This window comes from Indicator indicator, chromosome 16 (genome assembly GCF_027791375.1).
Source record: "Indicator indicator isolate 239-I01 chromosome 16, UM_Iind_1.1, whole genome shotgun sequence".
Taxonomy (NCBI): Eukaryota; Metazoa; Chordata; class Aves; order Piciformes; family Indicatoridae; genus Indicator; species Indicator indicator.
In genome coordinates, this window is record NC_072025.1 from 13,534,543 (window position 1) to 13,559,018 (window position 24,476).

Below are 24,476 nucleotides of genomic sequence, written 5' to 3' on the forward strand. Positions count from 1 at the left end.
CCTTTTTTTCCTCCTTTTTTTTTTTTTTTCAGAAAGCCTGCCATGATGATTTTTTTTTGTTGTTTTCTTTTTTTTTTTTTAATGAATAAGGATTTTCCACAAAACAGGCTTTGCTCTACATGCTAAGTTCTTTAAACAGTTCAGTGACACAATGTGCTAGCTACGTACACAACAGAGAATATAGTAAGAAAACACTCAACCTGATGAAAAGTTAAAATCTTCATTAATACACTGGAAAAAAGTTGACATAACTCATGCCTTTTTTTTTTTTCTTTTTTTTTTAAAATCAAAAATACAAAAATTAAATGTTTTCCTAAAAAGATTTTCCTTATTTTAAGGACTCATTTGAAAATGAAGCTGCATGTAAATTTGTACAATAAAATTGTACAAGTAAACAGGTAATATACATAAAAAATTAATTGCCATACTTCTCAATTATCAGCTGTCCACCTTTAATCTCCAATACTGTACTTTCTTAACAAGCATACAAAATATCAAACTTCTCTTTAGAAAAAGTGCCGTTCTGTGACATCTTTGACACACAAACAGTCTGAGCCTGTGGCAGGGCAATGCAGTCGAGAGGCAAAGCGGCCCCAAACCTTTTCAACGAATGATCCCTTCCCTAAAAAGCCTCTGGAAAAAGGAGATTATTACACACACCGTTATAAAAATATCCACCTCCTGGAGTGGCTGCATTAGAGAACCAAAGGCTGAGAGACTACTTCCAGAGAGCAGAGAAACCACTAGGATAGCAGGCGGGCTGCGGCGGGGGCCTGGAGTGTCTGTACCACAGGATTGTGCATAGCGACCGCCGGGTCCCTTCGCTGTCACCCCGGCTCTAGGACTGATTGTAACGCAGAGTGTCACAGGGGTACCCCCCAGCCCATGCCAAAAACGTCTGAAAATACTGAGCCACTGTGCAGAACACTTCAATCTTGGAGGAAACAAGGCAGCAGTAATTGAATTGCATCAAACCTAAGAGGTGTGGCCAAGCTAGTTCTCCTGTCAAGATTGGCATGCACAGCATAGTCTGAGGTATTCCTTTGTCCATCGGTTGTTTGTGCCACTGCAAGATATTGTCTGTCCCAAGAACATGCCATCACAATGGTTTAAAACATTCTGAATATTAGTAATTCTTAGATTCTTCTTATCTAGCCAGTCTCTTGATTATTTTTTTGTTTGTTTTTTTTTTGTTTTGTTTTGTTTTGTTTTAAAAGATTTCAACTACAGTAGAATATTACAGAAAGAAAAATATAAATGCTGGGGAGGGGAGGGAAGGGGGGAGGGGGTTTCTCTCTAAATGAAACTTACATGGGCTAAACCTAGAGAGTATTTTTAAACAAATATACAGTATGCAGGCAGAAGAAGCAGGAAAATGGCCAGCCAACTCTTTAATAAAAAAAACAAAACAAACACAAAAAAACCAACCAACCAAAAAAAAAAAAAACACCTAAGAAAATTTGGCTGTTTCCTGAAATAAAATAAAATAAAGAATAAACCCAAACCTATGAAGCGCCTCAACTAAAAGGAATGCATAATGAAATCCTAATCTAATACAGGTCAAAAAAAAAGGGGTGGGGGGAGGAAAGGGGAAAAAAAAAAAAAAAGTAAAAAGGTTATAAACCTTAAGGAAAAAAATAAACCAACTTTTACTGGCCATTCCTGTTGAAATGAGAATCTTAAAAGTAACAGAAAAGTGGCTACAAAACCCACTTAGAGCACCGAACAGAGAGAAAACAAGAGTCCATTTTCGATCTCTGTTATATCAGAAAATCCTGTGTTTCAACAGGTCAAACTGCTGGTGGCAGAAACAGAATTCTTTATAAACTGCAGATGTCCTGGACATAAAAAAATTTTGTTGTTGGTTTTGTTTTTTTTTTTTTCCTTGGAGTTGCACTAGTTCTAAAGACTTTTCTGCTCTAGCCTACCTACTGTATTGTACTGAATGGATTCCATCTCAGAGAGAAAGTCTCTTTCTGTAACCCTTGATTATTGTTGGGCACCAAAGATAAGAAAAGCAAGACGGGGTACAAAAATGCAAAATTTCAACAGTAATGGCAATGTTTTGTGTCAGTCCAAAAAAGGGTCCTGCATTTTCTCCCCCTTCAGTAATGGGACAAAAGGCTTTAGTCGGGGGGTAGCAAATCATGCAAGCGAAATCTGTCTCTGATGTGAGGTCGGACATCTTCGTTCTGTAGGGGGACAAAAAAGGGGCAGGTTTTAGGAGAGTGAACACACCTAGAAATCAAGACTTTAACTGGGTCGGTTTCCTAGCACTGGTTATTTTCACACAACAAAATATAAACCATGAATATATGTAACTACAAGCGACTTAGAGCCATAGCTACACAACCCCCACAACAATTCAGCCAGCGATGGGCATTATTTAATCTAAACGCCTCTGGAGTCTCAGTTTCATTCTGAAAGATATGACAAATCTCCTTTTCTTGATCAAAAGCAGTTAGAAATGACTGTCTGCTTTTCGCTACCTAAATAAATCCTGCTGCTGCTTCAAAATGCTGCCCAGAGCAGCCTTTGCAAAGAGACATGCACGACTTTCAGCAGTCTGCAGCTCACTGACTCAAAAGTAATAAAAATCAATCTTCAAAACTGTGAAAATCCTTTAAAAAACCCTAACATTGTTGGGAAGTGGGTAGGGAAGAGCCCCATGAAGGAGTCACTTACCAGCTCTACAAGTTTCTCCAGAAATGGAATCAATTTTAGGAGTTCATTGTCATTTTTATCCATGAACCAGCTTTCTATAGGAATTCCATTTGAAAGCTGAAGGAAAACAAAACCCACCATCAACACACCATTTACACTTCATTTATCTCCAAATAGGACTTCTGAAATAGCATTTTTTTGGGGGGAAAAAAAAAAAGCTTCCAAGCCAGAGTTTATTAATATGGATTCTCCCTCTAAAGGTTGTATTAAAATTGTCTTCCAAGAGGTTTCTTTTCTTTACACACAGCTCCATAAAAACTTCCACATCAAAGCTGCGACAGAAGCAGCTCTGAAAGTTCTGCTGAATGGAAAAGTGTTGGGATTTGGAGAGCATTTTATGGTTAAACACATACAGAACCAAACTGTGCTCTGGCAAAAGAGGCAAAAAAGCTTTCTTAAGGTAGGTGAGATGTTGGGAGACCACACTCTGCACTTATCTATACAACTCTGGGAAAACTGACACCACAGACTCTTGTCTGTGGTGCCCAGGGACAGGACAAGGGGCACCAGGCACAAACTGGAACCCAGGAGGTTCCATCTGAACAGGAGGAGAAACTTCTTTGGTCTGAGGGTGCTGGAGCCCTGGAGCAGGCTACCCAGAGAGGTTGTAGAGTCTCCTTGTCTGGAGAGATTCCAAACCCACCTGGCCATTGTGATCCTGGACAAACTGCTGGGGGTACCCTGCTTTAGCAGGGGGCGTGGACTGGGTGATCTCTAGAGGTCCCTTCCACCCCTGCCATGCTCTGATTTGGTGTTTCACTAGCATTAAAAGAATCATAGAATGTTAGGGGGTAGAAGGGACCTCCAGAGAACGAGTCTGACCTGTCTGCTAGAGCAGGATCACCAAGGCCAGGTCCCACAGGAACACATCCAGACAGATCTTGAAACTCTCTAGAGAAGGAGAAATCCACAGAGTCCAAGTCACAGACTCAGTGGACTCGTGGTTTCTTTAGTAAATCTGCCTGGTTTTACAGTGTGGTCATGTAAGAAGTCACTCAGTTTGCACTCAATCAGCTCTTCCCAGAAAGAAGAGAAAAATCAAGGAAACCTGAGTGGCTGGCACAGTTTGCTTTGTAAACTGAAATACAACTCCTGAAGAAGTTAAATAAAAATGCAGTGTTACACTGTCTTCTGAAGGAAGAGGTGAACCCTTTCTGCCCCTTGAGGGCTGGCCAGGCCTGGCCCAGGCTGCCCAGGGCAGTGGTGCAGTCCCCATCCCTGGAGGGGTTTCAAAGCTGTGGAGATGTGGTGCTGAGGGCTATGGTTTGGTGGTGACCTGGCAGTGCTGGGGGAATGGTTGAACTCCGTGACCCTTAAGATCTTTTCCCAACTCAGACCTTTCCACTATTCCATGATTTGGGAAGTTTTTTTGCCATTGCTGAGGTGCTCTGCCAGCAGGCTCCTCCCAGCCTTACCTGGTAAGCAAAGGCTTGCGGTGAATTGTCGATGATGATGGTTTTGGACAGGTCTCTTCCGAGGATGTTTAGATCCTTGATGTAATTTCCTTGCACGCAAACACAATGCTCACGGAAAAGTCGATGCCTGTGGTTAAGAAAAAACCACCTCATTAATGAGGCTAATTACAGCATTGACACTGCATATGGAGAAAGAAAAGTTCACTTTGCCAAGTGCTATCCATTTTTTTTCTTCTCCTGATCTACTTAGCTCCTTTTAAAAGAATTATTCCCTTTTCCCATTCTCTTCTGGGCTTTTTGCTGATGAAATTACTAGTTAAGGTGATTTTACAGTAACAGAGTTCAGCTGTTTGTCTTGAAACAGAAAAGCTTGTCTCAGATCTAACCCTTGTCAATGGGGTCTTACTTTCTCACTCTTTTTTGCAGAAGGATTGACAAAAGGGACTCCAAATCACAGGATGTTAGGGGTTGGAAGGGACCTCTAGAGATTGAGTCCAACCCCCCCTGCCAGAGCAGGATCACATTATCATAGAATCTAGAGCAGGTCCTGAAATGATGTTGCAAGGCCCCAAGATCAGAGATGAATTTTGCACAGGAGTCAGTTTCTTAGGGTTTTTTATCCTTTTATTTTGTTCCAGTAGTCAGAACACAAGGTTTCTGCATGCTAGAACACAAGGTACGGGAAGAAATGTTTCCTCTTTATGTTGGTAATTAATCTATTTCAGTTATTAGAGCTTGGGGAGAATAAAAAAAAAAGCCTGGAGGCCAAAACATTCCAACAACTTCTTCCTTTAAATTAGCCTACTCCCTTTTAATTTATTACACATGAAATGGATGGAGAGACTGAAAGGACTCTGATCAAAAGAATAACAAACCAAAAACTCCCAGTTCATGGAATATCTGAAAACTAAACTGTAAACTAGAGAGCTGGTGAGTCTGACAGAGTCCCACTCCAGTGCCCTTCCTTGGAGGCTGCTTGTCTTTTTCAAGGAAGTTTTGGGCAGCTGCACACAGGGAGCTTTGTTTCATAGCAAGGTTGAGTTCCCAACATTGCTGCAGAGGAAAACGAGCTGAGTGAGTTCATAGAGAGGGCCTGAGTCACAGGTGTGGAGTGCTGACAAGTCCCCCTTCAGGCTAATGTCAAAACTCATCATGCCTCAATGGCAGCTTTTTACTGCTACGTGAATCACAGCCACATTCGTGCATCACATTCCTCTTTCTGCTAATTCTTACAGTAGTGTTAGGCTGGGTGTGAGTCTGTTCTTCCTGGCCCTAACACTGCAGCTACAACTGCAGTCCTGAACCACATGGATTGGGTTCCTGCAGAAGGGTTTTCAGACTGGTTTGCTGGAAGTGCAAATAGCTCTTTTGGACACGTCCTGTGTGTGGTCTCTGATTCAGCTGGGCTCAGATATTCAGTGATGAAAGGATTTGCAAGTCTATTTTGTTTGCCTGTTGAGTAAGTGGTGAGGAAGTTTACCAAAACCAAAGGAGGAATTCGTTGTGTTTGTCACAAAAACAAGCAAAAGGATGAGTGTTCCTGGATGGAAACTAGTGAAGTTTATGCTCTTAGGGAAAATGAGTTCTGGCATGCCTCAATTACCACATGAAAACAAGGCTGCACCCTCTGTCTCAGTCCAAGTGGGAACCTTGTTATGCGTGGAAAGAAAATTAAGTTTTCCTTGAAGGATGCTAGGATGAAATGGTGCAGAGGGAAGAGCTTTGCTAGGGATGTCCCAGGCACAGGATTCATACAGCTCAGCTCTGACCAGGGAGTTGTTTACTACCCTTAGTGGAACACCCAGTGTAGGGTGAATCCCTGAAAAAACTCCTCTTTGGGTTCAACAACCACAGCTCACCTTCCAGATAAGAGTAACAAAGAATCTCATCTATGAGAATTTCTTTGTGCTTTAAAGAACTGTCCTTGAGAAATAACAATCACTTCCAAACAGCTCAGCAGTAAGGAGAGAAATGAAAACTCAAACCAACTTCACTCTAAACCCCACCAATTGTTTTGTGATGGAATAAGAAATAAGCCCCTGCTGATTGTACAGATAACCATAACACTCAGAATTTATAGATAATACATTCAATTTCCAGAGCTGAAAAGAAATCTAATGCTCAGCTCAGGTTCTTTATTCACAGTGTGGATTCCAAGGCAGCTCAAACACATCTTTGGTACCCAAGAGTGCACTTTCTGCATCACCTTTGTTAGCAAGCACAGCTGTAACTGTGTTACAACACAGTTTCCTGGTTTTACCTGACCAGTTGCTTTTTAGGGTCTAGAATGTTCAATAACTTGTCTGCATACACCTTCTTAGAAGCAGTGAAAAGAATGATCTGTGGATGAAAGGGGAGAAAGGAATTATTTTAGGTACAAAGTATGTGAATATCAGTCAAAAATAAGGTTCAGAAGTAGTGTCTGATGGTTTGTTGTTTTGGTTTTTTTTACCTCATAAATCTGAGACATACGTTCCAGGAATTCTCGGAAGAACGGCCTTAACCGGACATAGACCTGAAGCAGAGATGGACTTCAGTAAAGATCCAAAGTACCAGCAAGTATCACTTTGTACAAAATTAGGTCAAAAAGAGTATTGTGGATAAAGTAAACAGCAAATATTAATTTCCTGCAGGGCAACAACTTCATTAAAACCCCATTAAGTTATGTGGCAGGCTGAGAAGCTCAAAGTGTAAGATGATAAAATGAGGGCTAACAAATTTACTGGAAAATCTGATGGAGTTAGAAGTTATTTCAGTGAAAAGATCAAAACTAGACCATCTCTGAAGAAAAAAAAAAAAAAGGAAAAAAAAAGGAAAAAAAAAAAAAAGAAGAAACTGGTTGCTTTGAATAAACATTTTCAACCAGGTTTCACCAGCTGGGCAGCATCAGTTCAACCACTAGAGAATATAAACTAAAGAATCTCTTAATAAACTCTTCCACTAAAATTGAGTAGGAGGGGTCAGAAGTAATGACCAAAAAAAAAAAAAAAAAAAAAAAAGGCTTCAACCATTCCCAAATTTCCATAAACTCAAATACCACAGGCACAGAACTGCACACATGCAGAAATTATTCCCTGAAAAAAATGCATAACATATGTAAAGCCTCTGCAAAGTCTCAAAGTCTTGGTGGTTTGGGTTGTTTGGTAGTCTTCTCTTCCCAGAATGATCACCAGCATATTGTTATCTCAAGGGCAACAAAACCTAAATGTGCTAAATCAAAATGGTCATTCAATGCCTTCCTTGCTCAAAGCACACAAGGTTAATTCTTTGAAGGTGGGATGGGAGGGAGGTGTTCTTCCTTGTGTGCATTAAAAGGTTAAACATTAAGAGGAAGCTCTTTACAGTGAGAGGGGTAAAATACTGGAACAGGTTGCCCAGGGATGTGGTTGAGGCCCCATCCCTGAGGACATTCAAGATCAGAGTTGATGTGGCCCTGGACAGCCTGATCCAGTTGGAGGTGTCCTTGCTGACTGCATGGGGATTGGACAAGATGACCTCTGTGGGCCCCTTCCAACCTGATGCAATCTGTGAACCTATTAAAATAAAACCTCAACCAGTTTTGGCTCCACTTGTAGCCCAAACCTCTGCAATTACCACCAGGACTGTCAATATACTTGTAAATCTCCACACCTGATGGTCTCACTGTAACTTCAGGAGGTGAAACCCAGAGCCAGGTTAGATAATTGGCCCAGGTGAAGCTGCCTTACTCACAGCACTCTCCAGCACGGTGAGACCCCCTGCCCAGCCCAGCTGAGCCTGGAGCATGCTGCACACCAGCACCAGGCTAAGGCAAATGCCAACTCATTCCCAAACCTTCCCTGAGAGCCTTGCTGCAAGCACAGGTCACATGCAACCAGCCTCAGTTCAGCCTGCAGGGATCCACCAAGCTGGGACTTGCTACAAGCTCAGCTGGCCCATGTTCTGACTGCACCACGTCTCAGGTGACTCCAGGTAAGGACCAGCTCACCACCAGACATAACTGCCTGAAGCACAGCCAGCTGGGGCTCTTCCAGGGGCAGAGGGACAATTCTAGAGTCTTCCCAAGCTAAGACCAGATTTCTTTGTGGATGCTGCCCAAGATACAAGAAAGCTTCCTGGCTTTCAGGTCCAAAGCTTGGTGGCACTGCTGTTATTTCTGAGAGACAGGCAGAGTGGAGTTCATTCACAGGGAGAGCCAGAGAATGGTTTGAGTTGGAAGGGATCCCAAAGATCATCTAGTTCCAAACCCCTGCCATGGGTAGGGGCACCTCTCACTAGAGCAGGCTGCTCAAGGCCCCATCCAGCCTGGCCTTGAACACCTCCAGGGAGGGGGCACCCACAACCAGCATTGTTTGGTCATTCCACTGCAGTAACCAAGTAAAGCATCCAAGTTGGTGAGGGTAAGATGGAACACTTGTTACACTATTCCAGCTAACCTGTGGAGCTCCAGAGTATCTTTCAAGGACCACAAAAGGTCAAAGAGAATTATTCTGTGATAGATCCATAGATGCACTTCAGCTGAAGAGCTGAGTGAAAGCATCTGCCATTGGCTAAGGCCTGCTAGCACAAGGAAGGTGCCCTCAAGTGAAACAGAGGGCAAGATGATTCCATGTCTGGAATTTGAAGTCAGGCAACAGAACAAAACCTCTTTAACAAGAAGAAAGATCACTTTCCTTGTAAGATAAGCTGCTTATCTTATTATGTAAAGTAAAACAAGTGCAAAGTCTAATGTCTGCAGCTGAAAAGCTGAACATTTTATGTTTTCCAGGCAGTTGTAAGACAGCACTTAACAGATGTGGGACTTAAGGAAACTTCAGCTTTGCAAAAGCTATTTTCACTAAAGCCAAAAAATTAAACACTGCTGTAATTTAGAGATCTTATTATTTTCTTGTTGTCCAATAAAGAAAACACAGAGAAATTAATTTCTTAAAAGCCTGAAATAAGCCAGAACAATAGCACTTGATGCCTGCAGATGGGTGAGGAGATGGAAATGCTGTGAAGCCAGGCTCACATTTCATAGATTCACAGAATGGTTTGGGCTGGAAGAGACCTTGAAGATTATAGAGTTCCAACCCCATTTGCAGTATTAGATTTAATGTGAGTAAGATAGTCAGCAGGAAATTTGGCACTGAGCTAGCTTCTACTCTTAAAAAATAATTAGTAGATAATTTGCAAATGCTTCTGGAAAACCTACCCAAGAGTAGGTTTTTTGACATTAATGGAAAAGCACCTTCAGAAATGTTTCCTGCACATCTAGCATTGTTTTCTGTGGGCTCTGTTATGCAATACTTTAAATATAGTAACTTGCTGACTTGCCTTCACTCAGCTTAGTGTCTGCTCCTCTGTTGCCAGCTGAAATTGCTTTCAAGATGTGAAGTTAATCCAGGAAGATACCAGAGGTGATAGCCAAACTGATAAGCAAAATATCCCACATTTCAAATACTCATGGATAGCTCACCACTGCCCCAAAGATGCTAGGGAGGGTATGAAACACCTGCAGACTTTTCTTCAACTGTTACAAGATTCACAGAATCATTTGGGCTGGAAGGGACCTTGAAGATCCTCTAATTCCAACCCCCTGGCATTGGCAAGGACACCTCCCATTAAACCAGGTTGCTCAAGGCCTCTGTTATCACAGATTATTTGTCTTTTTGCATGTTTACCCTAGTTAAACATGAACTTAATTGTATCCTTTAAATATTTATCTTGCTTATTATTTGTTATCTAGTAAGAGGGGAATGTTTTGTCTAGTGTGATGTAAACCCAGCACAAGAGAGTCTAGTGATCAGGAGAGAGTGCTCAAAGACAGCAGGAGACTCTCAAGCCTGCAAGGAGCTGTTCCTTGGCAAATCCAGGCTTGACTCCAGAGAGAGCTAAGAGGAAACTCACCCAGGACCCACACAGTAACTGGGTCTTTTCAAGGGTTTATAGGCTTGTGTGCAATGTTGGTCAATAAAGCTTCAGAAATACTCTAACTCACTCTTTCCATTGACTTCAGTTCCCTAAAGGCAAGATCCTGGTTAGATCTCAGCATAAAAATGCAGTCAGTAGAAGACCCACACATCATACTGAGATCACTTAAGAGAAGGAAGGAAAAGTGGAAGGAAAAGTAAAAGGAAAAGTAAATCCTCCTGGTTTTGGGAGCAGTGTCAAGAACCTCCAAATAACTAAATTCAAGGCTCATTCTGAGTTCAGCCTGGAGGAAACCTGCAGGACCAGATGATCCCTTCCAGCCTGGCATTCTGTGACTCTGTGATGGTTATCACCAAATAGGAGATAAGATAAAACCATGTTTAAAAGTGATTTCAGCTTCTCAGATTCCAAGGTGTTTAATGTGGAACAGTGAAGAAAACATTTTGAACACCTGGGCAAGTGTTCTTTTAAGGTGCCTGATGACCTAGCTCACTCTCCAAAGGTACTACAGGAGGGACCAATCTCATACAAGCTACATGGTGGAGTAGCTGTTGTTGCTCCCAGGTACATCACACAAAATGACCTCAGAACAACAGCCTGGGTCAGTGCAGCACCTGTGGTAGCTGGAAAAGTTCCTCCTTCCCATGCTGGTTCCTCCATGGTATGTCAGTGTAAATCACACACAACGTCTCTGAAAGCAGAACAAAACCCAAAGTCTAGCAGCCTCCACAAGATTATTAAAAAAAAAAAAAAAATTCACTTTGAGAACCCAGCAGACTCTGGGAGTAAAGAGGTAGAACTGGCACTGGGAAAGTGCACAGCAAGACTAACAACCAAGCCAGAAGGTAGGTAGTGCCAGGCTCTGAAGATGCCTCTACACAGAAATGATAACCAGTGTGGATGGTTTTTGCTATCAAGGGAAAAAAGTGAACAGTCTGTGAGACCTGGGGAGTGACACTGGCTGAACCATCCATGTTCCTGTCTCCACCCTCTGGCAAGGAGACAAGCTGCTGCTGCTGCAGAGATCATGCATGGCTCTTAAAAATGAACATTTCCATCTGGACTTGTTGACCAACATTAACCATCAGTGTTTCCACCATGACTTGTTGACCAACATCAACATTTCCACCTGCAATCAGTGACCAACATCACTGTGTTGTGGTGCCAACACAGAGTGCTCCACAGGAACCCTGGCACAGGTCAGCCACCTGGCAAAGTCTGACACCTACAGTTTATAACCCCAGTGGCTGTGAAATGCCAGACACTTGCTTATCTCTCTCTAAACAAGGTGATAACAAACACACAGAGCAAGAAGTCCTGTAGCAAACAAATCGAAAGGTTGATTTTTTTCCTTTGGTGTTATCATTACCTGGTAAATGACATCTTGAAAAAGAACTGGAAAGGTGAGTGCAGCATCTTCTAACTCATTCAGACTACAGTGCACTAATGTTTCATCCTAGTGGAAAAGAAAAGATGGTGTAAGAGGAAAAAAAAGTTGTGAAAAAGGCAAAAATAAGCTGTTTGCTGGATTTTCATGCTCATGTGAAGACAGGTTTAGTTAGTTCAGAACATTCAGTTTCGTGCAAGTTCTGTCAAGATTGAGGAATTCTAGGAAGGAATGAAACATTTCATTGTTCCTGCAGGTTGTGGAAGGTTTCAGTTAGAATGGTGATCTAGGGGCAAAATTAGAAGGAGATATTTTAATTGTGTAGGCTCTCCTGTCATCCAGCTCAAACCTGCATCTGCCAGGCTGAATGATCTCTCCTTTCAGATGGCCACTAGAGGACAACTCAGATAGTGGCCATGATAAAATAATGTTCATGACATCACCAACAGGGTCTGAAACAACTTCCCAAACAGAGACTAAAAGATATTACTCTTATTACGACTTATTATTATCAAGTTAAAAATGGGTTTACACCCTCTTAAAATGGTCTAAGAACCAAAAGCTTCATTTTTGACCCATCCTAGACGTAAGACATATAGAGCTGGAGGGATTCTCCTGTTTGTTACATCTCATCTTTTTCTGCAGTGGGAGACAAAACCCTAAAAAACAGAAAACTCTTTGTCTGAGATGAGAAAAAAATGTAATGCTTTGGGTTTTGAACAGGATGTGAAGTACTCAACAAACACAGCAAGCATTCTGTGCTTGCCACTATTGATTTATCTTTAATGAAGACTACAACTGAAAATACTGAAAATTGTGTAACACTCAACAAGGCCTTTTTGGTTACTAATTCCAGCACCAAACAAAACAAAGGAAATGCTGCACCCTCCTGCTTTGAGGATATTTACCAAGTCTAGAACTAATGAGAACTCTGGTGTGCTTCTTGTTTTCAGTGGAAGAGCTGGCTTCCTGTTCAGTTGTTCTTCTGTTAGTGGTGGAACATGCTTGATGAAATAGTATCTGAAAAGAAGACAGATTTTGCTGGAGAAATCAGAGTCATTGAATGGTTTGGGTTGGGAGGGACCTTAAAGATCATCCAGTTCCAACCCTGCCATGGGCAGGGACACCTCCCACTAGAGCAGGCTGATCAGGATTTCATCCAACCTGTTCATAAAGACCTCCAGGAAGAAGGCATCCATGACCTCCCTGGGCAACCTGTTCCAGTGTCTCACCACCCTCACTGTTTCTTCCCAATCTCCAGTTTCAATCTCCCCTTTTCCAGCTTGAAGCCATTGCCCCTCATCCTGCCACTGCAAGCCCTTCTCAAAAGTCCCTCCCCAGCTCTCCTGTAAGCACTCTTCAGGTACTGGAAGACTACTATTAGGTCTCCCTGGAGCCTTCTCTTCTCCAGGCTGAACAGCCCCACCTCTCTCATCCTGTGCCCACAGGGGAGGTTCTCCAGCCCTCTCACAATCTTTGTGGCCTCCTCCGGACCCACTACAGCAGCTCCATGTCCCTCTTATGCTGGGAGCCCCAGAACTGGACACTTTGCTCCAGATGGGGTCTCACCAGAGCAGAGGAGCAGAGTCACCTCCCTTGTCCTGCTGGTCACACTTCTTTTGATGCAACCCAGCCTCCTGGGCTGCCAGCAAGCACTGCCAGCTCATGTTGAGTTTTTGTCAACAACTTTTGTCAAGACTACTCACAAGCCACTCCTCACCCCAGGCTGGATTTGTGCTTGAGATTGACCAGACCTAGGTGCAGGACTTTGCACTTGGCCTTGCTGAACTTCATGAGGTGGCTTAGACCCACCTCTCCAGCCTGTCCAAGTCCCTCTGGATGGCATCCCTTCCTTCCAGCACACTGTACAGTTTGGTGGCATCTGCAAACTTGCTGAGGGTGCCTCAATCCCACTGTCCATGTCACTAACAAAGATGTATCCACACTACTGAGCTGCTAAGGTTGTAGCCTGACTTCATATTTCAAACATTTAAGGGCATGTACAGGAAAGAAGTATCTTACCACGCCCTCCCACCCTCCCAGTCAATACACACTTTCTATAACATCAAAATGTTTCATCTGAAAGAAGAATGTCTGAACCCAACAGCTAAAATGATCACTTTACTGTTTTCAGGACAAATGTTAGCACTTACGGATCAAAGACTTCCCAGTCTTCTTCATAGGTGGCTTCTGCATGAGCTGATGAGTAGCCACTGTCTGGAGATACTGGTGCTAGAATGCAACAAAAATGACCAAACCAAAAATTAAGACAAAAATCCACAAGTGCTGGTCTCATTAGTGCAGTTTGTAATTGTGACAATTTGTGCTTGATACATGAGTGCCTTAAAAACCAGGGAATTACAGAGTGGCAGCTTGGAAAGGACCCCAGGGATCGTCTGGTCCAAGCTTTCTAGGTGACAGTGGAGCTGAAATGAGCTGGCCCAGCACCCTGTCAAGATATGAGCCTTAAAACTGACCAATGGAGGGAAATTTACCACTTCCCATGGGAGATGATTCCAGTGTCCAACTGTTCTCATGAGGAAAAATGTTCTGGATTCTAATTTCCCTTCAGCCTCCCCTGTCTGCCTTCATGTTTCCTCTTGGAATCGCCTGCAGAGCTCCTCAGGAAGGGCCTGATGTCACCTCATGCTACAGAACTTCATGGCCTGGCCAAACTGTAGTATTGGATTCCCAGCAGACATCTGGGAAGTTGAAATCTCCCAGCAGAACAAGAAGCAGTGATTGCGAAACCTCTTGCAGATGTCTGGAGAGTGCTTCATCAGCCTTATCATCCTCACGGGGTGAGCTCTAACAGACTCCCACCACAGTATCTGCCCTTCCTTCTTAGCCAGAGACCTTCACCCTGACCATCACCACCACTAAGCATGAGGCAGCCACGTTCCTCCCTGACACAGAGGGCCACCCCACCACATCTCCTTCCTTGCCTGTCCCTTCTGAAGAGCTGGGATCCATCTACAGCAGCACTCCAGTCACGCCAGTTGTCCCACGTTTCAGGATGGCTGCTATGTCATAGATGCCTTGCAGCACAATGGCTTCCAGTCCCTCCTCCTTGTGACCCATGCTGCATGCATTGGTGTTCAGAGCAGCTGAGCTCATGGGCTCACCACTTCTTTAAGGAGAGTGACCCTGGTCCCTAGATTCACAGAATGCTTTGGGTGGAAGGGACCTTAAACATCATCCAGTTCCAACCCCCTGCTATGGGCAGGGACACCTTCCACTAGTCCAGGTTGCTCAAGGCCTCATCCAACCTGGCCTTCAACACCTCCAGGCAGAGGGCATCCATGACCTCCCTGGGCAACCTGTTCCAGTGTCTCATCACCCTCACTAACAAATTTATTCCTGATCTCCAGTCTACATCTGCCCTCTCCCAGCTTCAAGCCACTGCCCTTCATCCTCTCACTACAAGCCCTTGTAAACCCTAGTAACCCCAGCTCCCACCAGAGAACTGGGTTACCTTGTTCTGAAACAAGGCAGCAGCACAGATCAGAAGGTATGGATTAGACCTGTGAATCACAGCAGCCCTTTTGCTTAGAGGTTAAACCTCCTTCCTCAAAGGGAGTCCTCAAAAACCTCAATAGTACCTACCAACCAATGTTTTGAGAGCCTAGGGGGGATGTAGACAACAGTTAACAGTTGGATGCTGCTCATTCACAAAGAGAAGCTGAATTTTATACAACTGTGGAGGTTGGAAGAGACCTTTGAGATCACCAAGTCCAACTGCTTGCCTAGAGCTCACAATCTCACCAGTACTGCCACTAACCCACATCCCTCAGCACTACATCCACACAGCTTTTAAACACCTCCAGAGACAGTGACTCCACCACCTCCCTGGGCAGCCTGTTCCAAGGCCTTAGAACCCCTTCTGGGAAAAAATGTTTCCTAATATGCAACCTGAACCTTGCCTGGCACAACTTGAGGTCATTTCCTCTTGTCCTGTCACTTTCTGCATGTGAGATGAGACCCACTCCACATTCTGGATATAATTTTTATCAAAAGAGATGTCTGAGGAGGCTTTTGAAGAACATGTGGAGAATTAAGGCAGGATCTAGATGTTTCTTATTCACCTCCCCACGTTGTCCTAATAGAAGGTATATTGTGGTTAATGGCTGGACTTGATCTCAAAGGTCTCTTCCAACCTCAACAATTCTGTGACTCCAGAATGTTACAGATTTTCCTTCCCTTATCAGCAAGTCTGGGGTGTGCATTTTTACTGGAGGGGTTCCAATATTAATAAAAATACCTTTCTTCTAGAATCTTTGTTTTCATTTGAGGAAACAGTCTAAGCTATACCAGGAACAGATGAGACTTGAAGAAACCAGATTTGTATATTCACAGCTTCCCAGACCACATTGGGTTGGAAGGGACCCTCAAAGGTCATCTTGACCAACCCCTCTACAGTCAGGAGGGACACCTCCAACTAGAGCAGGCTTTAACATCAAGTTCAGGATTAATACTGTCTGCATGCCCCTAGAAAATGTGAAATCAGGTGCTGAGATTTCCCTGAGAGTCCCAGCTGCAGTCAGCAGTGCACCTTTCTTACCTGTGAGTGGTGGCAGGTCACGGTCACTTGCTTCCTCCACTTCTTCTAAGCCATTGTTGACAGCAGACCTGACCTGCACTGCTTGGCTTGTGTAAGCTGCTCCATTGGTTGATGTTGCAGTACTTGTGGTAATCTCATCTACCTGTTCCATATCAAGCTGTTTGACTATTTCTTCAGCTTCCACAGCCTGTCCTGGAGAGTCTGATCCTGATGTTCCTGAATTAAGAGTTCACAACACTCACTGTTATGATCTTACAATCATAGACCCATAGAATGGCTTGAGTTGGAAGGGACCTTAAAGATAATCCAGTTTCAACCCCCCTGCCATGGGCAGGGACCCCTTCCCACTAGACCAGGTTGCTCAAGGTCTCATCCAGCCTGGTCTTAAGCACTTGGTGAGAGCTGCTGGTGAGAGAGCTCTGCTCAGTTTGCCCTGGCTAAGACACCTGTTTTCCCCACCTCAGACAAAATCAGCTCCAGCAATAGTTTGCAAGGGAGTATGTGACAAAGCTTCAATATTCTTCAGCTTTGTTTTTTTTAGTTACCTTCTGGTTGGAAGAGACCTTTAAGATCATCTTCAAGATGAGTTACCCATCAGAATGCTGACAGTCATGATTAACCACCTAAAAAACTTGCCAGAACAACTGAAGGTGTTTGCATTTGATTCACATTACAAAAATAAGAATCAAAATGAAGACCAATGCCTTTTATGCCTGGAATGAGGAACATAATATTAATTATTTTTTATTCTTCTTCCTCTTTTTGGTTTGTTTGTTTTCTTTTCTTCTTCTCCCCCCTCCCCTCCCCCCCCTATTAGCAATGTTCTCATGTGCACAGATTTATGGCTGCTTTTATTAATAACCAACCCTATAAGAATTAAGGAGCTTTTGTCTGGTAACTCTTGGTCTGTAGAGCAGAAGAAATATACTGCTGCTCAAAAGATTTTTTTTTTTTCCTTCAAAACAACATTCTTAGCCTTGCCTTTTTAAAATGATACTCACCATTTTTATTTGCTGGTGAAAAAAAATTAAAGACAGGAGAAAAAATGGTTCCCAGTAAGGTAGTTCGGGGGGGACTGCCAGTGGGAGGATTATCTTCCAATTTCCCATTTTGCTTCACATGTTGGTTTGTCATTTCATAACTTCCAGCTTCTGTCAAAGAAAAGGCATGAATTAGAACATCACACTTCTTCACAGTTTTTCTCCTTCACTGGTATTCTTTTTACTGTAGGAAAGATCCCTCTTGCCTCTGGTTCAATTTGGTTGACGCAGCAATTAGCCTAAGTATTAAACAGTAAAAATAAAAACATTAAAAGCCAGCAATTTAGTACTGACACGAACCCAAAATGCCAATTGTCAGCACCATCTTAACAGCTCAGATTAGGAAATGCTCATTATTTACACCAAGTGTGCTCCAAGTAACAGCAGCTTAAGTCCTTGCAATGGGCTTGATGCTGGAAGGCTTCTTCTGTGAGCCTTCTCTGATGCTGTGAGCCCTTCCATAGGAGGTGGCAGTATCAGAGGGACTCCACTAGATGGAAACCAGAGCAAGTGGCAGTGGAAGTCCAGTGGCTCAACTTCACCAGATCAAGTCCATGGTTTGTTATTCTCCACACAGACTCATGTGCAGAAACACAACCAGGAAGCAAAAGTTTGAGTTGTTATGGCAGACAACAAAGGACACAGAACTCAACAAATCATAGAATCATTTTGGTTGGAAAACACCTGTAAGATCATCAAGCCCATCCCTGGACCTGCTCCAGCCCCTCAATATCCTTCCATTATCCTTAGGGTATTCAGCCTCCTGATAGGCATGGCAAGCAGCATCAACCCCCCATAATCCAGGAGGAATCAGCTAACGACCTCTTGTGCCACCTGGGCACTCACAGGTCCATGGGGCTGAATGGGATTCACCCAGGAGTGCTGAGGGAGCTGAGAGTGCCAAGCTACCTTCCATTATCTCTCAGCAATCCTGGTTAACAGGGGAGGTGCCAGATGATTGGAAGCTTGCCAACATGGCACTCATCTACAAAAAGGGCCAAAAGGAGGATCCAGGGAACTCCAGGCCTGTCAGCCTGACCTCAGTACCAGGGAAGATTACGGAGCGGCACACCCCGGGTGTGCCCACGTGGCACGTGCAGGGTCACGGTGGGATCAGGCCCAGCCAGCATGGGCTCATGAAGGGCAGGTCCTGCCTGACCAACCTGATCTCCTTCTATCACCAGGTGACCTGCCTAGTGGGTGAGGGAAAGGCTGTGGACGTTGTCTACCTGGACTTAAGTAAAGCCTTTGACACCAGCTCCTACAGAATTCTCCTCAAGAACCTTGTGGCCCATGGCACAGCCAGCTGCACTCTCTGCTCATAAAATCTGGCTGGAGGCCATGCCCAAAGAGTTGTGGTAAAGGGAGTTAAATCCACCTGGTGGCTGGTCACAAGCAGTGTCCCCCAGGGCTCAGGACTGAGGCCAGCTCTGTCTAATATCTTTCTTAATGATTTGGATAGGGGGAGCGAGGGCACCATCAGCAAGTTTGCAGATGACTAAGTTGAGCAGAGTGTTGATCTGCTCCAGGGGAGGAAGGCACTGCAGAGAGATCTGGACAGGTTAAATCCATGGGCTGAGGTCAGTGGAATGAGGTTTGACAAATCCAGGTGCCAGGTCCTGCACTTTGGTCACAACAATCCCAAGCAACACTGCAGGCTTTGGGGCAGAGCAGTTGGAAACCAGCCTGGTGAAAAAGGATCTGGAAGTGCTGGTGGGCAGCTGGCTGAACATGAGCCAGCAGTGTGCCCAGGTGGCCAAGAAGGCCAACAGCATCCTGGCCTGGATCAAAGCCAGTGTGTGCAGCAGCAGTAGGGAAATGATTGTGCCCCTGTATTCGGCCCTGGGGAGGCCATAGCTTGAGTACTGTGTTCAGTTCTGGGCACCAGAGTGTAGGAAAGACATCGAGGTCTTGGAGAGTGTCCAGAGAAGAGCAATGAGGCTGGTGAGGGGGTTGGAGGGCACCACAGGAGGAGCAGCAGCTGAGGGAGCTGGGGTTGTCTAGTCTGGAGAAGAGAAGGCTAAGGGGAGATTTTATTGCTCTTCACAACTACTGAAAGGAGGCTGCAGTGAGGCTGGTGCTGGGCTCTTCTCCCAAGCAGCCAGCAATAGGATAAGAGGAAATGGGTTTAAGTTGTGCCAGGGGAGGTTTAGGCTGGATGTTAGGTAGCTGTGGCTCTTCAGGACATGGTTTAGTGGTCATGGTACTTGGGTTAAGGTTGGACTCAATGATCTTAAAGGTCTTTTCCAGCCTTAGTGATTCTATGATTCTTGGAGCAAGGGACCCAAAACTGAAACCAGGATTGGAGGTGTGGCCTCACCAGTGCCCAGTACAGGGGCACAATCCTTGCCCTGGTCCTGCTGGCCACACCATTGCTGATCCAGGTCAGGATGCTGGTGGCCTTCTTGGCCACCTGGGCACACACACTGGCTCATTGTCAGGCAGCTATTGATCAGCACCCCCAGGTCTTTCTGTACTGGGCACTTTCCAGCCACTCTGCCCCAAGCCTGGAGCATTGATGGGGTTGTGACCCCAGAGCAGGATCCTCACACCACAGAACCTGCCATGTAACAAGGAAAGCTTTACAGACAGCAAAGCACATCCCTGAACTACAAATGGCTATCTCCTGGCCAAGAGCCAGGACACCTTCTGAGCCTGAAATGCAGGAGTTGTTTAATTCCCAGGAACCAGTCCCTGTGCTGCCTGTCCATATGGAACTCAGCAAATGTATGTTGTGCACATGAGCTGGGAGCCTTCCTGTCAGCTGAGCCTGCTGGAGCTGCAGCAGAGCTTCCCACACCGTGTCTACAGAAAACACAGGCTGTGCCAGCTGCAGCTCTGCAGAGGGAGAGCATCTGAGCTGAGAACTTCCATCCCTGTGGCAGTAATGTGGCCTCACAACACTTGATTTAGGTCACAGATTCACAGATTGCATTGGGTTGGAAGGGACCCTCAAAGGGCATCTCCTCCAACCCCCTTGCAGTCAGCAGGGACACCTCCAACTACAGCAGGCTGCCCAGGGACACATCAACTCTGACCTTCAATGTTCCAGGGACAGGGCCTCAACTCCAACTCTGGGCTTCTTGTTCCAGTGTTCAACCACCATCACTGGGAAGAACTTCCTCCTACTGTGCAATCTAAATCTGCCCTGCTCCAGTTTCAAAGCACTGCCCCTTGTCCCTTCACCACAGGCCCTCCTGAACAGTTCCTTCCAAGCCTTCCTATAGGCCCCTTTAAGATATTGAAATGTAGCTCTGAGGTCTCCCCAGAGCCTTTTCTTCTCCAGGCTGAACAGCCCCAACTCTCCCAGCCTGTCTTCATTCGAGAGGTGCTTCAGCCCTCTGATCATCTTTGCCAACAGTTTCTCTTTCACTTCTGAGCAGTGTCTGCATGCATCACTCAGGAAGGGAGTGCAAATTCATTCTCTCTGCAGGAAGGACAAAAAGTAACAGCAAGAAATAATCCATCTATTCACTTGATGGGTGCTTTCACTGTCCAAGGACACCTGGCTACTTCTACAAAGGTCAGAGTTTGGAAGTCATATTCTGCTTTTTTCTGTGAGAAAATGGGAGAAGAGCTAAACCAACTAATTATCATTTGGTCAAAAAAAAGAGTGAACTTGGTTCCCAGACCCAAATTGTTCTTACAAAGATAGAGTGGATGTGTCTAAGCAGTAATGTTGGACTGGATATTAGAAAGAAGTCTGGACATTAGGAGATTCTTAAAAGTGAAGGTGGTGAGACACTGGAACAGGCTGCCCAGAGAGGATGTGGATGTCCCCTCCCTGAAGGTGCTCAAGGCCAGGCTGGATGAGGCCTCGAGCAACCTGCTCCAGTGCAAGGTGTCCCAGTCCATGGCAAGGGGGTTGGAATTAAGATGATCATCAAGGTTCCTTCCACCCCAAACCATTCAATGATTCTATGATAACTGCTGCTTACAGGCTTAGAAGCCTTATTTTGCTGCTGTTAGCTCAGCCTTGCTTTCACTGAAGTCAGTCTCAAAGCCCTCAACCTCCATCCCTGGAGAAATGCCCTCTCTTAGTTACTGTGGAAGGGCTGAATTCCCATTCCCTCACCCCCACCCCCAGTGAGGGTGTTTACAAACCTCCATTCATTTGACTTTTCCGCCGTACTCGAGGCTTCTCTCCTGTCTGAGGTGTAGATGTGATCAAGTTATCTATATCCCGATCAATCCGACTTCTTTTTGCAGGATTTTCTCTTTCTTCCTTAAAACAGAAAAGGGGGGGGGAAAAAACAAAACAAAACAAACACACTGAATAGTGTCTCTTTTCTCCACTGAATCCTACCAGGAAATGTTAGCTGTTGGAGGTAAGTTTCATGAAAGGTTCTTTTGCTGTTCCATTTCCAGGTGCAGAACCTGCAACATCTGCTCAGAGGGAATTCTGAGCTCATTGAAACTGACACAGCTCGAGGTAAAGATCAAAACATTGCTGTAGAAAAATGCCTCCCTTCTCTCCAGCCTGAACCTCCCTCTTTTAGTTCAAACCATCAGCCCTTGTCCTGTCACAACAGGCCCTGCTCAAAAGTCTGTCCTCACCTTTCTGATGGGCCCTTTGAAGTCCTTAAAGGGCACCAGGTGGTCTCCCTGGAGCCTTCTCTTCTCCAGGCTGAACAACCACAACTCTCAGCCAAGCCACGCAGCAGAAGGCTTCCAGCCCTCCCTTGTTTGCTGTGGTCTCCCCTGGCCCTGCTCCAACAGGTCCATGTCTCTGCTGTGCTGAGGACTCCAAAGCTGGCCCCAGCACTGCAGGTGGGGTCTCAGCAGAGGGGTAGAATCCCCTCTCTCCCTCCCCTGCTGACCATGCTGCTGGGGATCAGCCCAGGACACGACTGGGGCTGGGCTGCGAGCGCTTGGTGTGAGCTTGTGTCCAGCTCTGCACCCCCCAAGTCCTTCTCCTCAGGGCTGCCCTCCAGCCCGTCAACCCCAGACTGTATTTGTGCTTGGGGATGCCCTGACCAAGTGCAGGACTTTGTACTTGGCCTTGTTGAACCTCATGAGGCTGGCACAGGCCCACGTCTAAGGCCTATTCAGGTCCCTCTGGATGGATCCCATCCCTGCAGCATGCCAACCACACCACACAGTTTGGTGTCATCAGCAAGCTTGCTGAGGGTGCCTTGATTGCACTGTCCATATCACCAACAAAGATGTTGTCCAGAGATGTTGGACTTGTCAACATCTACTTGTCATGAAGACATTTATTGCCCTCCACCCATAGAAGCTCAGTGGTGATTTAGATTCTGCCATAGCCATACATGAACTACTCTGCAAGTTGTACACACACACACCATCACTAAGAGTTAGAATGTTGCCATGGCAGCCACAAGACTACTTTGTTCAGTCATTAGCTCTTTGGAAGACAGCCCAGCAGTATCAATATCATGCCATGCTAATGCCACTGGAACCACTCCAACTTCTGCTACAGGCACAGGAGAGGACATGGGAAGGAACAGGAGAAAAATGTGGGTATTTTATATCAAAAAACCTGTCAAGGGAAAAAAAAAGGATGAAATGTGATACAAAGATCTAGGAGAGGAAGGGATGAGAGAGTTAAAAACCCTTCAAGAGACAAAGGAAAGGAAAGCCAGGCATATTTCCCTTATCTCAACATCCCAGGGTAAAATGTTTGCCTTAGAGTCCACTGTTTTCTTGCAGTGGTTTCACAGCCAAACTGTTGCACTACTGAGCTACAATACAGATAGAATCCTAGAATAGGAAGGGGCCTTAAGGATCATCTAGATTCCAGTGTAAAACATATTAATCATCCTGGGTTAATGAATTAAAAAATGGAAGGGGATTTAGTTTATGTTTACTGAAAAATTTCTTTGTTGGTAGCTCAATGTTTCTTTGATAGCTAATTAACACATGCCATAAACCACTCAATTTCACTCTATTTTTGGCAGTTTCAGAAAATGCTGTTCCTTTCATTAATAGTATTTCAGCTTTAGCTTGTTACAAAATTGTTTCAACACTGAATTGTTCTCTACAACTCCCTTAAAAGAAGGCTGGATTGAGGTGGGGGTTGGTCTCTTCTCCCTGGTGTCAGGTGATAGAAGGAGAGGAAATGGCCTGAAATTGTGCCAGGGGAGGTTTAGATTGGAGGATTGGAGGTTAAGAAAAGTTTCTTTCCTGCAGGAGTGGTCAAGCATTGGAACAGGCTGCCCAGGGAGGTGGTGGAGTCACCATCCCTGGAGGTGTTCAAGAAACATGTGGCCATGGCACTTGGGGACAGGGTGTAACAGGTGTGGTGGTGTTGGGCTGATGGTTGGACTCAATGATCTTAGAGGGCTTTGCCAACCCAAACCATTCTCTGATTCTATGAACTCAAAACCCAGAAAATACTCCAGAATTCAAAGTGCATTTTTATTTATGATATAGTACATCTGTGATACTTTTTAATTTAGTTATGACTTCTTGGTAATTTAGCTCTTCTGGGTTGCTCCTCTTTAAGTGTCCAGCTTCAGAATGTCCGTATCTGGACAGGTGGGACTGAATGAAGGGGGTCTCTCTGTACAGAAGAAAACCCACAGGTTTTGGAAGCAATTTTGAGGCCACATTCAGCTTATCAAATTAATTAATACATGTAATTCTCTGTCAAAATGTGCATGCAATAGGTTTGAACATGTGAAGATGAGTCAAGGTCAGATTTCTGTCAGGATGAAGCCAGAGGAGAGGTGGTGGTTTAGGCCTAATAAGGCTTGGGTTTGATCACTGAGGAGGGGCTGTGCCCACTGCAGCAACAGACTGAGGAGTCCTATGGATTCCAGGAGAGCTGAAGGTGTGAGGTTTGACCTTTGGTGACTGATAGACTCCTCAAGAGTTTGTAATAAAAATGCTAAAAATACCCAGCATATTTCTGCTTACAGAATTGCCTCCCTTAGTGGCCAGTACTGGTAATTCCCAAATTCAGTAAATCCTTAAAGCAGAAAAATCTACTGAATTTATTAGTGCAGAAGCAGCCTGATCCACTCATTCATTGGATTCTCTTAAATGTGCCTGCAAGTGACTCCTGCAGGGCTGAATGCCTCTTTTTGACCTGACACACCTATCCCTGGTACTTTTTGCCTTCCTGTTCCTTACAAGAATGTTTTGTCTCCACCACATTACACATTTATTTATTCCTAGATGGAATAGAATGGAATTTCTATTCCTAATGAGATAGAAATTCCTACTAGAAGTAAAACCCACAAATAACTCCGAGTCTGACCCAACGAAAAGATAAAAGAAGAACCCCACTGATGGTGTACCTTAGGTGTGCTTCCCTTGATGAACTTTTTGATCGAGGACAACAAGCCAGTCTCATTTTTCTGTGGTTTCCCCCCACCAACAGGCAAGGTCTCTTCCACCTCCAAGTGTTTCCTCTTGGCCCTCAGAGCTCGTTGTGTGTGGATTTGATTTGACTGCTGAGAAGCTTTCCGCGTTCTCAGCCTCATCTTCAT

The 24,476-nt window shown here is 44.7% G+C and overlaps 1 protein-coding gene across 1 annotated transcript; it reads right to left on the reverse strand.

Moving 5' to 3' along the window:
- Positions 1-2,110: 2,110 nt before the first annotated feature.
- CTDSPL2 (CTD small phosphatase like 2) lies at positions 2,111-24,476 on the reverse strand. The gene is made up of 12 exons (XM_054388027.1): positions 24,285-24,476; positions 21,124-21,244; positions 16,981-17,130; positions 15,980-16,195; positions 13,572-13,650; positions 12,327-12,438; positions 11,401-11,487; positions 6,592-6,654; positions 6,400-6,479; positions 4,140-4,266; positions 2,686-2,781; positions 2,111-2,192 (listed from the first exon to the last, which is right to left on the reverse strand). Exons 1-12 carry the CDS (start codon positions 24,474-24,476, stop codon positions 2,127-2,129), a joined length of 1,389 nt encoding a protein of 462 aa, XP_054244002.1. The 3' UTR covers positions 2,111-2,126.